Below are 12,936 nucleotides of genomic sequence, written 5' to 3' on the forward strand. Positions count from 1 at the left end.
TTAAGATTTTATTTATTTGACAGAGAGACACAGTGAGAGAGGGAACACAAGCAGGGGGAGCGGGAGAGGGAGAAGCAGGCTTCCAGCAGAGCAGGGAGCCCGATGCGGGGCTCGATCCCAGGACCCTGGGATCATGACCTGAGCCGAAGGCAGACGCTTAACGACTGAGCCACCCAGGCGCCCCGCTATATGTATTCTAATACCTAAAATATAGGTACTTTTTATTTCTGTAGGAAGGTTATGAAAATTGACTCAAATAGACCAACAAGCAAATGTGTATGTATATATGAACTCCCTGCTTAAGAAAGAAAAAGTCTGATAGTTGTGCAGGTAAAAGCTTTAAGAAATAGATAATCCTTCACAAAATTCTACCAATTAATTCTGCACAGCTAAAATAATCCTGATACAAACCTGAATGAAGATGGCTCCTAAAAAGCAAAATCTAGACCAGCTTCATTATGAAGATTCTATTCATCTTAATTCTATTTAGAATTAATTACAAAATCAGTCTTCACTAATAGATCCATGTGTTTGCCTTTCCCAAGTTTCAGATATCTCCAGGAGAGCTGTGTTTAACAGAGTGTAAGACCTTAACCCAGCGTTCTCCACAAACTTGTTTTGGGATATTCTAGTCCTTGATGATATTTGGGAAAAGATTTCTTAGGAAAATGTGTAAATGCAGCAAAGCATTTGCTTGTGGGGAAATCCAAGTACACATCATCAGCTTGTCAAAAGATACAGTAAAGAGATTTTTATTTAACACAGTGTATCTCAAACTTACTTCATTGTGGAATTCTCATTCCCTGTATCTTTGTACCATCTTTAGAATGAACCACTTTGTTAGATGCTTCCATTACCACAATGTCTTTAAGACCATCATTTCAGACATTACAGTGAGTGAGTGTGTTGGCAGGGGATGAGGAAAGGGCATTTTTCTTTGTAACTCACGTCATACTCTGAAAGCTTCCTGCTTGAATCTTGAGGGCTAGTGCTTTTCTATAGAATGTAAAAGATTCTAGCTTGGTCCTTGATATGTATATATTAAACATGCTTAAATATTCTGTTAAATAGTGATTAGGACATAAATGATTTTTCATTGTAATAAAAATGCTATATTAAATATCATTTTGTGTATTTTCTGATTTCTTTGAAGAGTGAAGAATCTAAGGTGCATATCTAGAAGTGAAATTGTTCTCTGTAGGTTGTATAGACTCTCCACTTTACATGTTGCCAGATGGTTGCTCCATCACTGCACTAATTTTGCATTTCTCTAATCACTGAAACGAGCATCTAGATTTTCCTACTTCTGTTACTGGTTTCAGTATTTCCCTGATTACAAGTGACTTGAGCATCTTTTTCATATGTGTTTATTGGTCAGTCATGTTTCTCTTAACAGTGCTTTTTTTTAATTCATGCATTTTCTCTATTTCTTTGGGGTTATCTCATTGATTTTTCATGATATGTAAAATATTCCAGATACTACACATTTATAAATATTGGAGTTATTTTCTCTCAAGGTGACTTGTGTTATGACTGTGTTATGGCATTTACTGTTTTGCTCACATTTTAAATTTAGATATAGTTTCATTCTCAACCTTACCAGATAATCTTACACTTTTTATTTCTAGTCTTATATTTTTGTGCCATATGTTCATGGCATTTGCAAGTAGAAAAGAGTTCTCTCAATATTTATATTTATTTTATTTATATTTCTCATAGCAGTAGCTGGTATTTTCAGAATAATGTTGAGTATTAGTGGGGATACATTTCTCTCATTTTTTTCCAATTTAATGGAAATCATGTATCTGTTTAAACATTTTGTGTAATGCCTTTTGATTTAGAGTAGTCTTTGTTATTCATAACTATTTTCAGTCAGTCCCTATTTTACCTGATGCCTGCTGGATTTTGTCAGAAGCCATCTTGTCATCCGTTGGTGTGAACATGTTTTTCTCCTTTAATTTGCTGATGTGATGAATTATACAAATCTCTTGACAATTTCAAGGGTTCCTATGACCACTCTTGCGTTCAGTAATTCAGTAGAACAACTCGCAGAACTCAGGAAAATACTGCACCTATGATTAGTTTTATTACAGTGAAAAGATACAAATTAGATCAGCTAAAGGAAGAGATACATAGGGAAAACCATGGGAGGGATCCAAATGTGGAGCTTCCAGTCATCCTTTCCCTGTGGAGTCAGGGATGACATTACCTCTTCCTGGTTATGACATGATAATTCCCACAGGAAAGCTTGCCTGAGCCTTTGGTTGCCAGAGTTGTTCCTGGGGTTCAATTACATTCTTCCCATGAGGCTGATCTTTAGTCTCCAGCTCCTTCTGAAGGTTCAAACTCTTACCTTTAGTCTCCAGTTCCTCCAGAGTTCACAACTGATAACGGTGTGTCCTAAAGCCCCCATCATAACTCACAGCCTAGACTGTCTGGTGGCCAAAGCTCCCAAGCAAGCAAAGATACTCCTATCAGGCAGGACATTCCAGGGTCCCAGAGATCATCTACAAGTCTAAAAATATGCTCTTGCTTGTAAGTAAAATGCTGTATGTTCATGCTCAAATGCTTTTGTTGAGAGGGTGTTTGATGTCATCACCTTGGGCTGACACCAAGAATCTCTGTAATGTGGGCTTGATAAGAGCAGAGCTACAAGTCAAAGGGAATTTTGTTTTGACTATATTCCTTTTTACCAATATACAAGAAAAATGATGTCTTAGTTCTTAGTTCTCCTTGGAAAAGATGAGTAAAAATATCCTGTTACACCAAAGGATAGAAGGAAACATGTCATTAATTTTTCTTGTACATAGGTAATATATGCTTAATTGGTTCTATTATATTTCCATTCTCCTTTTTAAAAGTCTGACATCTTTGTGTCTTTTTTTCTTTTTATTCATTTGGCGGGGAGGGGCAAAGGGAAAGAGAGGACTTCAAGCAGACTCCACACTGATTGTGGAGCCCAGTGTGGGGCTCAATCTCATGACCCGGAGATCATGAGCTGAAACCAAGAGTCAGATGCTTAACTGACTGAGCCACCCAGGCACCCCTGACATCTTTGTGTCTTAATGTACAATAATGGGGCCCCTGTCAGTCTCCCTGCTCAGTCTCCCTCTGTCTGCTGCTCCCCCTGCTTGTTCTCTGTCAAATAAATAAAATCTTTAAAAATGGGGCACGGGGCGAGCTCAGTCAGTGGAGCATGCAACTCTTGATCTCTGGGTTGTGAGTTCCAGCCCCACACTGGGGATAGCAATTACTTAAAAATATATATACAGTAATATGGACTACAAAATTTAAGTTTCAAAATAGAGTTAAATTGTTGAATCAGAGAACAGAAACTGTATAAAAACTTATATTTTCTTATTTTTATTTAATCCTAATAATTACTACTAATTGCTACTGTTAACTAGTCCTATAGTTTTGTTTAAATGATAGTGTGGATGTGACAAAAGTAAATAAGACAGTAATATTTAATTTCAAATAAATTCTTTTCATATTAATACATATGTGTATTATTATTATTATATATCATATTGTTATGGGAAGCTTTTTGTTTGTTTCATATGGCTGAGCCCCAGCTTGCCTCTCTAAAAAGTTGATCATTCTAGGGGCACCTGGGTGGCTCAGTTGTTAAGCGTCTGCCTTCGGCTCAGGTCATGATCCCAGCGTCCTGGGATCGAGCCCCACATCGGGCTTCCTGCTCAACCGGGAAGCCTGCTTCTCCCTCTCCCACTCCCCTTGCTTGTGTTCCTGCTTTCACTGTGTCTCTCTCTGTCAAATAAATAAATAAAATCTTAAAAAAAGAAAAAATAAATAAAAAAATAAAAAGTTGATCATTCTATTATTCAGTGCCCAGTTCACATTTAAGCCATGGTCCCAGATTTTGGCTCACACATGAGCACATGCACACACACACAATTTAAGCTAGACTTCCTATTTGCTATGCTACAAACTACATATCCCAGGGTATTTTGGTGGTTATCTTCTTACCCTATATTTCATCTCAAGTGGAGGAGCAAGAGATTTTGATAAAGACATATTTGAAAGGAAAGGAAAACCAATAATCTGGAAGTGTCTATTCATTAAATTCTATATTCAGGTTCATTTTTTTTTAAAATATTTTATTTGACAGAGAGAGACACGGCGAAAGAGGGAACACAAGCGCAAGGAGTGGGAGAGGGAGAGGCAGGCTTCCCGCGGAGCAGGGAGCCCAATGTGGGGCTCGATCCCAGGACGCTGGGATCATGACCTGACCCGAAGGCAGACACTTAACCATCTGAGCCACCCAGGCACCCCTCAGGTTTCATTTTAATTGATTTCCATCAATTCCCTAAGTTTTTGTGTAGCTCTCTGTTGAAGCAAGTCTTAAGGTCAATCTCAACTATGGGAAAGATGTCCCTCCTCTCTAAATATCTTGTCTTATAGGTCATATTTTTTAAAAAACAATAGGTTCTTCTACCTTTCCATTATTCAGGTATATCATCCTTCAGACTTCTATCTCTTCAGTATCCCAATATTGCTCATGATTTCTCTGCTGTAACCAGTACATTCAGAACCTCAGCCTCGGGGCCCTATTTGTTTTGTGGTAAGTACTGACATGCAACAAAAACCTTCTGTCTTACTTATTAAATACTTCAAAAAGAATATAAAAGAGTGGCCAATATGCACACAAAAGGATGCTCAACATCATTAAAGTTATCATGGAAATGCCAGTTAAAACCACAACGAGGGGGTTGCTTGGGTGGCTTAGTCGGTTAAGCATCCAACTCTTGGTTTCAGCTCAGGTCACGATCTCATGGCTTCTCTCCCCCTGCTCATGCACACGCTCTCTTTCTCTTTCGCTCAAATAAAATCTTTTCTAAAAAAGATTTATGCTCTTTATACAGTTGAGAAAGAGAGAAGCTGCCGCTGACATGTAAGAGCTAGCTTAGTACTGTGAACGAGATCTTGTTATGAATTCACATAACATCGACAACAGATAGGCAACTTTGGGATCCTAGTGGATCAAGACAAAAACAAGATCACCCTGTAATCATATCTAAACATATCTAAACAGATAACACATGAATATTATTCAAGCCACAAAATGCTAAACACTCCTGGATAATTTGAATGCTACTTCTTTACCAATTACAATTTTAGCCTTCCTTTAGTCTTCCTTCCTTATGGATAAGATTAATTAAGATATGCAGTTATAAAATTGCCCTGATTCCTGACAACATCCAATCCAGAACAAAACCTCACTTCCTTAAACCTTCTCTAAATCAATAAACACAAATCCAATGTTGTGTGTTCCCCTTTGCTACAATGAGCAGTAAACCCAACTTGTTTGACCACAAGGAATGTTCCTGGTGGTATTTGGTTGGAACACACTGACACGTTTTACTATATAAAACCTCAATAAAAATGTTAGCATGAAAATAAGCAGGGTATTTTTTTAGGGTTCATATCTTGGGGAAAAAAAAGTTTTGAACTGGGGCGCCTGGGTGGCTCAGTTGGTTAAGCGACTGCCTTCGGCTCAGGTCATGATCCTGGAGTCCCGGGATCGAGTCCCGCATCGGGCTCCCTGCTCAGCAGGGAGTCTGCTCCTCCCTCTCTTGTGCTCTCTCTCTCTCAAATAAATAAATAAAATCTTAAAAAAAAAAAAAAAGTTTTGAACTGACTGACCACAAGCTAATTTGGATTTAACACTAAGGAATTTGTTCATTAACTTAAAGCCTTAAGATCACCTGTGATAATGTCCTTTAGTTCAATCAGTGAAAACAGGGAACTACTTTCCATTTTTGCTATAAGTCATTAACAGATTGTTTCAGGCTGAACAGTCAGTCCTTTATTCTCTTTAAAAATTCACCAATTGGGGCGCCTGGGTGGCTGAGTCGTTAAGCATCTGCCTTCAGCTCAGGTCATGATCCCAAGGTCCTGGGATCGAGCCCCATATCGGGCTCCCTGCTCAGCGGGAAGCCTGCTTCTCCCTCTCCCACTCCCCCTGCTTGTGTTCCCTCTCTAGCTGTCTCTCTCTGTGTCAAATAAATAAAATCTTTAAAAAATAAAAATAAAAATTCACCAATTCCCTTAATATAACATTTCTTCATTCCTGAGTTCTAAAAGAACTCTAAAGATTCCCCCCACCCCCCCGAAAGCCACAGACTCTGTCATAGTGCAGTTGTGGCTTACAAATGAAAGCAAAACCAGTTGCACTAAATAGGTAAATTAGCACAGGTGATTTTTTTTTTTTTTTTCATTCATAGAAGGGATCAATGAGTCATCTCAGGAATCTCCCTAGTTCAATAAACAATGTATTACACAAATGTCAACTGTACTTCAATTTTAAAAGAATATATTACACATTTATAATAGCCACAAACTGGAAACAAAAGAGGTAAATGGGTAAATAACTGGGAGGTGAAAATCAATGTAATTATAATATCCACCCAATTTTCTATGTTGTCACTTAAAATTTTAATATGGCCTGTCATGTCACTTATTTTTCTTATAGTTTCACTTTTTTTAAAGATTTTATTTTTAAGTAACCTCTACACCCAATGTGGGGCACGAATTTACAACCCCAAGGTCAAGAGTTGCATGCTCTACCGACTGCCCCTTTTACAGTTTCACTTTGGTCCCATTTCATCTATTAGCTGACCTCTTCCATTTGGAGTAGGGCATTTTGAATTTTTCCTGGATCCTTTTCATATAACTGAATGAAAGACAAGGAGTGGGAGTTGGGGGTGGGACTAGGGAATAAACTGCAATGTAATCAGATTAATACATCTCTTTGGAAAGGGCTGAACTGCCCTGTGATTAAAATAGTAATATCCTGGGCGTGTGGGTGGCTCAGTTGGTTAAGCGACTGCCTTCGGCTCAAGTCGTGATCCTGGAGTCCCGGGATCGAGTCCCGCATCGGGCTCCCTGCTCAGCGAGGAGTCTGCTTCTCCCTCTGACCCCCCCCCCCCATGCTCGCTCTCTCTCAAATAAATAAATAAAATCTTTCAAAAAAATAAAATAGTAAAGTCCTGGGTCATTGCGTTTGTGTGAGAGTGGTAGATGGGGAGAGAAAGCCCTTTTGCCTTAGTACATGTGTTTTAATATGTTAAATAAGAACCAATATAAAATGACCCAACTTACCTTTATACTAAAAAAAAATTACATTTTTTACTCTTACCTAACAGTTTTTCATTCCTTCATTCCCAACCACAGAATAGTATGTCCTTTAAGAGTATAAAACTGGGGCTTCTGGGTGGCTCAGGTCATGATCCCAGGATCCTGGGATAGAGCCCTGCATTGGGCTCTGGGCTCAGCGGAGAGCCTGCTTCTCCCTCTCCCACTCCCCCTACTTGTGCTCCCTCTCTCACAATCTCTGTCAAATAAATAAATAAAATCTTAAAAAAAAAACCCAAAAACTTATTTGAAGTATGTATCATTTTCTAAAGTGTGAGGCTAAAGTGGAATCCACTGGATGGTGATTATTCCAAATGTATCTGCAGCCCATGAGGTAGGATTAAGTGGATAACTGCAGTGACTTCACAGCAGTTGAATATGTATATATTGTAATAGTTTCTCATTTACTACTTTCCGTGGGAAATCGTTATTTTAGGGTCTAGTTTTCTATGTGAAAACACTACCTTTATACATTACATTAAAAAAAAAATTGGACAGGTCATGAACCATTTTATTCTGGACAAAAAGACCCCAAATAACCAACCACCCTATTTTCTTCAACAGGCTGCTAGATTTTACTTGCTATTTTAATTGGAATATTCATATACCGTAAGTACAGTGGATTATTTTTATAGCTGATTTGATTTGGATGTTGTCCTTTACCAAATTTCTTTAAAAGATTATGCTAGCTTCATAGCTGTGACTCTGTATCTTGGAGACTTAGGAGATTTTATGTTAGATATTCTGATACTAAAGGAATCATGTATACCTCTTTAATCAGTTTTTTTTATTGGTTCTTACTTTATTCAGGAAAATACTGAGGATTTCAGCCATGCTTTAAAGAGCTGAATACAATGCTGAATGTAAAAACAAAACAAAACAAAAATACATTTCCCATGTCTTACTAATCAAAGTAGAATACATGTATACACGTCTAAAAAGTATTTAAGAAAATAATGCTTTTCCACAATTTCAGATATAGTATATAAAGCTGAATATAAACATTTCATCTTACTAAATTAAAGGTGAATAAATATGTATATATACATACAAAAATGTTTTTTCCCAGGACTCAGGTCTATCATATAAAATTGAGTATAAACTTAAAACAGATATGCATGAAGTTTCTTATTTTACTCAAAATCCAGGGACAGGGCAGCTCTGCATCATTTCATCAGCTCAACAGTGTCAAGGATGCAGGTAATTCCAATCTATCCCCTCTGCCAATCTCAGCCTCTCACCCCTCTGGTAGCAAACAGCCACAATTCCAGGTATCACACAGACATATAGACATGCATCCTGTAACATAAGAAGACTATTTCCTCCTATTGTTAGGAAAGAAAATTTAACCTAAAGCCTACTTGCAGACTTTTGCTCAGATCTTGTATGGGCAGGACTGTCATATATATGCCCAGATGCAAAGCAAACTAGGTGCAAGACCTAGACTTTAGATGGGCAGCAAACAGTCCTGGCAAAGGGAGAATGGCTAACACCAACGGATAGGCAACCAACAGTGTCTGGGGCAACAATATTGCCTTCTTTCCTTAAAATTCCTTTTTTGTAGTTACATTTCCTCTCATTCATGGTGTCTGAGGGTTTTCTTCCCCCCATCTCAAGTTTTCAAGGTTTTTTGTTGTTTTGTTTTGGCTTTGCTCTTATTAGAGCTTTTCTACACACTAGAGTCAAATGCTTATTCATTCACTCTCTCATTCCTCAGATTTCAACAAGTGTTTACAGGGAACCTATTAGAACAGGCAGTGCACCAAGTACATTGAACTGACAATGAATCGTGGCCATTAACTGTCCATGTTTTCTACACCTATCTTAAGAAGTTAATTTTCCTAAGTATAGCTCTGTTGCATCCTACAACTTTCAACATGGAGTTTTTTTTGTCATTCACTCCGAATTGTAACTTGCCTTGATTTCCTTTCCCCTAGTGAGGCAAGAGGGCAAGGTGAATGAAAACTTCAGTTTTCAATTCTTCTCCAGAAGGAATTACCTGACATTTAATAAAGAGATGATTTAAGATGTTCCTATAGTCACGGTACACATAAGGCCTTCCTCTCATATGATCTCTACCCACAAATATGAAAATAAATAAAATCAGCTCTTATTTAACTCACTTTCAATATGAGCCATACAGTATTCTATGGGATATAATGTAATTATTTAATGTTCATAATGCTAACAAGATGGTGCTAATTAATATTACTAATTTATAAGTGAGAAAGTTAGACCTAGTTAAGTAATTTGCCCTATAAGGCAAGTAAAGACTGAGCATTGGTTAAATCCTTTCCCACTCTGCCTCAGTTCAGGTTAATTTTAGAAGATGAGCTTGCAAATATTTAATTAAGATTTGAGTGGGAAGAATTTGCTGCATTTTTAACATTACTGTGTGTAGCCTTCCTCAAGTATGAATTATGAGACGAGTAATTTGTTAGCTAACGCAAATTGGTCTCCTATATTTATGACATTTATATTATGAATCCTCTGATTTCCCACAGGGCAAATGACCCTGATGTTGAGAACCGTTTGTATGACTGTCTCTGACACATTAACTGCCATCCAAAGCCTTCCTACTTTCCTCACATTCATGGAATTTTTTCACTTTTATCAATTGAACCCTGATGTCTAATAAATTTTGAAGCATAAATAGAACCCTCTCAATCTCTAACATTTATAAAGTATCTCAGCATTAACACATGTCAAATAAATTCTGGCCCTCAAATAAAGGCCCTGTATCCACACTGTGAGCTCTGATATTAAGTTGTTATCTTCAAAGGCTTTCCCACATTCCTTAAAATCAGAGGGTTTTGTGTTTTACTAGTATGACTTTGCAGAGATCAGTAAAATTTTGAGCCTTCCCATGACTTCATTCACTCCTCTTTCCTGTATGAATTCTTTGATGTTTACTAAGGTGTGAGCCACGAATAAAGGCCTTCCCACATTGCCTACATTTGTAAGGTTTCTCACCAGTATGAATTTTCAAGTGTCGATTAAGTTCTGAGCCACGACCAAAGGCCTTCTTGCACTCCTTACACTTATAGGGCTTTTCACCACTATGACTTCTCTCGTGATGAGTAAGTTCTGACTTCCGAATAAAAGCCTTCCCACATTCCTTACATTTATGGGGTCTCTCACCAGTGTGAACTTTTTGATGTCGAATAAGTTCTGTGCTACAAGTAAAGGCCATTTTACATTCCTTACATTTATAGGGTTTCTCACCAGTGTGAGCTCTCTGATGTCGAGTAAGTTCTGAGCCACGACGAAAGGCCTTTCCACATTCCTTACATTTATATGGTTTCTCACCAGTATGAACACTCTGATGTCGAATAAGATGTGAATCAGAGATAAAAGCTTTCCCACATTCCTTACATTTATGAGGTTTCTCACCAGTATGGATTCTCTGATGTAGACTCAGTTGAGAGGCACAACTATATACCTTCCCACACTCCTTACACTCATAGCGTCTTTCACCAGTATGAATTATCTGATGAAGACTAAGTTGCGTGTCGTAACGGAAAGCTTTCCCACATTCCTTACATTTATGGGGTTTCTCACCAGTATGGATTCTCTGATGTCGAAGAAGATGTGAGGGACGGGTAAAGGCTTTCCCACATTCCTTACATTCATAGTATTTCTCATCAGTATGAATTCTCTGATGTAAATTAAGTTGTGAGGTAGATGGAAAGGCCTTCCCACACTCCTTACATTTATAGGGTTTCTCACCTATATGGATCTTTTGATGTTTACGGAGTTGTAAGTTAGAATGAAAGGCTTTCCCACATTCCTTACATTTATGAGGTTTCTCACTAGTGTTACTGCTCTGAGGTTTAGTAGTTTCAGAGCCATGGATAGAGGCACATTTCTTATTTTCTTTACTTTTTTTGCTTTCATGAATTCTCTGATGCTTAATCAAGTCTGACCTACTATTAAAGGCTTTCCCACATTCTCCACATTTAGAGTCTTTTTCCTTATTATGACTTCTTTCGTGTTGAATATGGTGTAATTGGCACCTGAAAGCTTCCTTACATCCCTTGCATTCGTAGGTTTTTGCTCTGGTATGAACTGTCTGAGGCATTCCATGAACTATGCACTGAATGGAAGCGGACCTTTCTTCAGAGGTTATTACGGCTTGTCTGAAATGTCCCTCCTGTTGTCTCTCCAACTGGCATTTGATTTCTCTGTTATTTCTGACCCTAGTGCACTCAAGGTCAGAGCTTGTAAGTCTTTTTATCTCCAGGTGCAATGATTTAATTTCATAACTGTGCTCCTTTGGAAATAAATTCTTGGTTACTCTTCTGGACTCCCAATCTGTAAGATAACAAGAAAGAAAATAGAAGGTATTTTCATGTGGCAGGAGAAAGGAAAGTTCTAAGGTAGAAACGACAAACTAAAAATAGTGAATAATTTAATAGCTCTTAACACAGCATTGAAATTTGGAAAAAAGAAAAAAAAAAAAAAAGCCCAGGGTCGGGGTTGGGGGGAGGAGATGAGAATAGAGAAAATGAGGGGAGCTTGTGAAGGAAGTAGTTCTTCACTTCTGGTGAAAATCAGAATCAGCTGAGGAACAGTACAAACACAATGTCCAGGAACCACCTAAGACCAACTAAATGAGAATCTAAAAGAGTAGGACATTACATCTAATAGCAAGTCCTCTCATCTCTAGCTTCAAAATATATCCAGATCTTGACTACTTCTCTCTACCAGTATCTCTACCACTTTGCCCAAAGCCATCTCTCACCAAGGTTAACACACTTTCTTAACAGGTCTCCCTGCTTTCCCTGTTGCCCTCTTAATATCCCATACCTAACACAGTAGCCAGAGTGTTCTTGTTAAGTAAGTGAGATTAGGCCTTTCTTCTGTCTCAAAGTCTCCACTGGATTTACCTCTCGCGCAGAGTAAAAGTCCAAGTCCTTATGCGGTCTACAAAACCCTCCCTGAACCTGTCTCACACTACCCTCTTTCTGACCTCATTGCCGATCTCCTCTCTTCAGCTGACTCTGCTCCAGCTCCCTGACCAACTGGATGTTCTTCAAACTTGTGAAGCACATTCCTCCTTCAGAATCTCTGCCTGCAAGTATCTTCCCTAAGATATTAATATGGCTTGTTCGAGTACTTCATTCTGACCGCTACTCAAACATGAGACCACTCTTTACCAAACAGGCCCCTCTTACTCTACTTTTATTTTTTTTGCAGTGCACTTATCATCACATATCATTTTATCTATATCCCCAACATTATTATGAGAACTTTCAACACACAGAAAAATTAAAAGAATTGAGACAGTGAACTCCCATATTCCCACTACCTAGGTTCTATAATAAACATTTGGCTCTCCTTCATCCATCTTGCAGACATCAGTATACTTCACCTCTAAACTCCACAGATATTATACTTTAACTTGTTTATTTCTGTATTGTCTGTCTGCCCTTCAGTGTATCTGTACAGAGTAAATACTATTTGATGAACGAATGGCTATTGGCATTTTTATTCATCTGTCTCAGTGATGCAGAGGCAACTCAAGGTGTGGGAGTCACTGTTTAAATACAGTACGTCACATCTGTGCTTATAATAAAATACAACATTCTTTACTAGACCTGCAAAACTCTGCACTGTTTGGACCCTGCTTCCCTATTCACCTTCATTTTAAGATGCTCTCACCTTCACTCACTATGTACCTCTCTACTGGCCTCTACTGGACTCCTAGATCATGCCAATTACGATCTCATCTTAGACTCTTTTAGGAAATGCTTTGTTTGCCATGAATGCTCTGCTCCA

The 12,936-nt window shown here is 38.2% G+C and overlaps 1 protein-coding gene across 6 annotated transcripts in view; it reads right to left on the bottom strand.

The window, feature by feature from the left end:
* Positions 1–7,932: 7,932 nt before the first annotated feature.
* Positions 7,933–12,936, bottom strand: part of ZNF568 (zinc finger protein 568) — an 84,639-nt gene continuing 79,635 nt past the window's right edge. For 5 of the 6 annotated variants that reach the window (XM_032390220.1, XM_032390215.1, XM_032390219.1 and 2 more), the window contains one exon: positions 7,933–11,469. In XM_032390220.1, coding sequence (XP_032246111.1) covers positions 10,028–11,469 — 1,442 coding nt within the window. In that variant the 3' untranslated portion in view covers positions 7,933–10,027. The remainder of the gene's footprint in view (positions 11,470–12,936) is intronic. The other variant, XM_032390222.1, reaches the window with a different exon arrangement.

The sequence above is a fragment of the Phoca vitulina genome, unplaced genomic scaffold (assembly GCF_004348235.1).
Source record: "Phoca vitulina isolate PV1807 unplaced genomic scaffold, GSC_HSeal_1.0 scaffold58, whole genome shotgun sequence".
Taxonomy (NCBI): domain Eukaryota; kingdom Metazoa; phylum Chordata; class Mammalia; order Carnivora; family Phocidae; genus Phoca; species Phoca vitulina.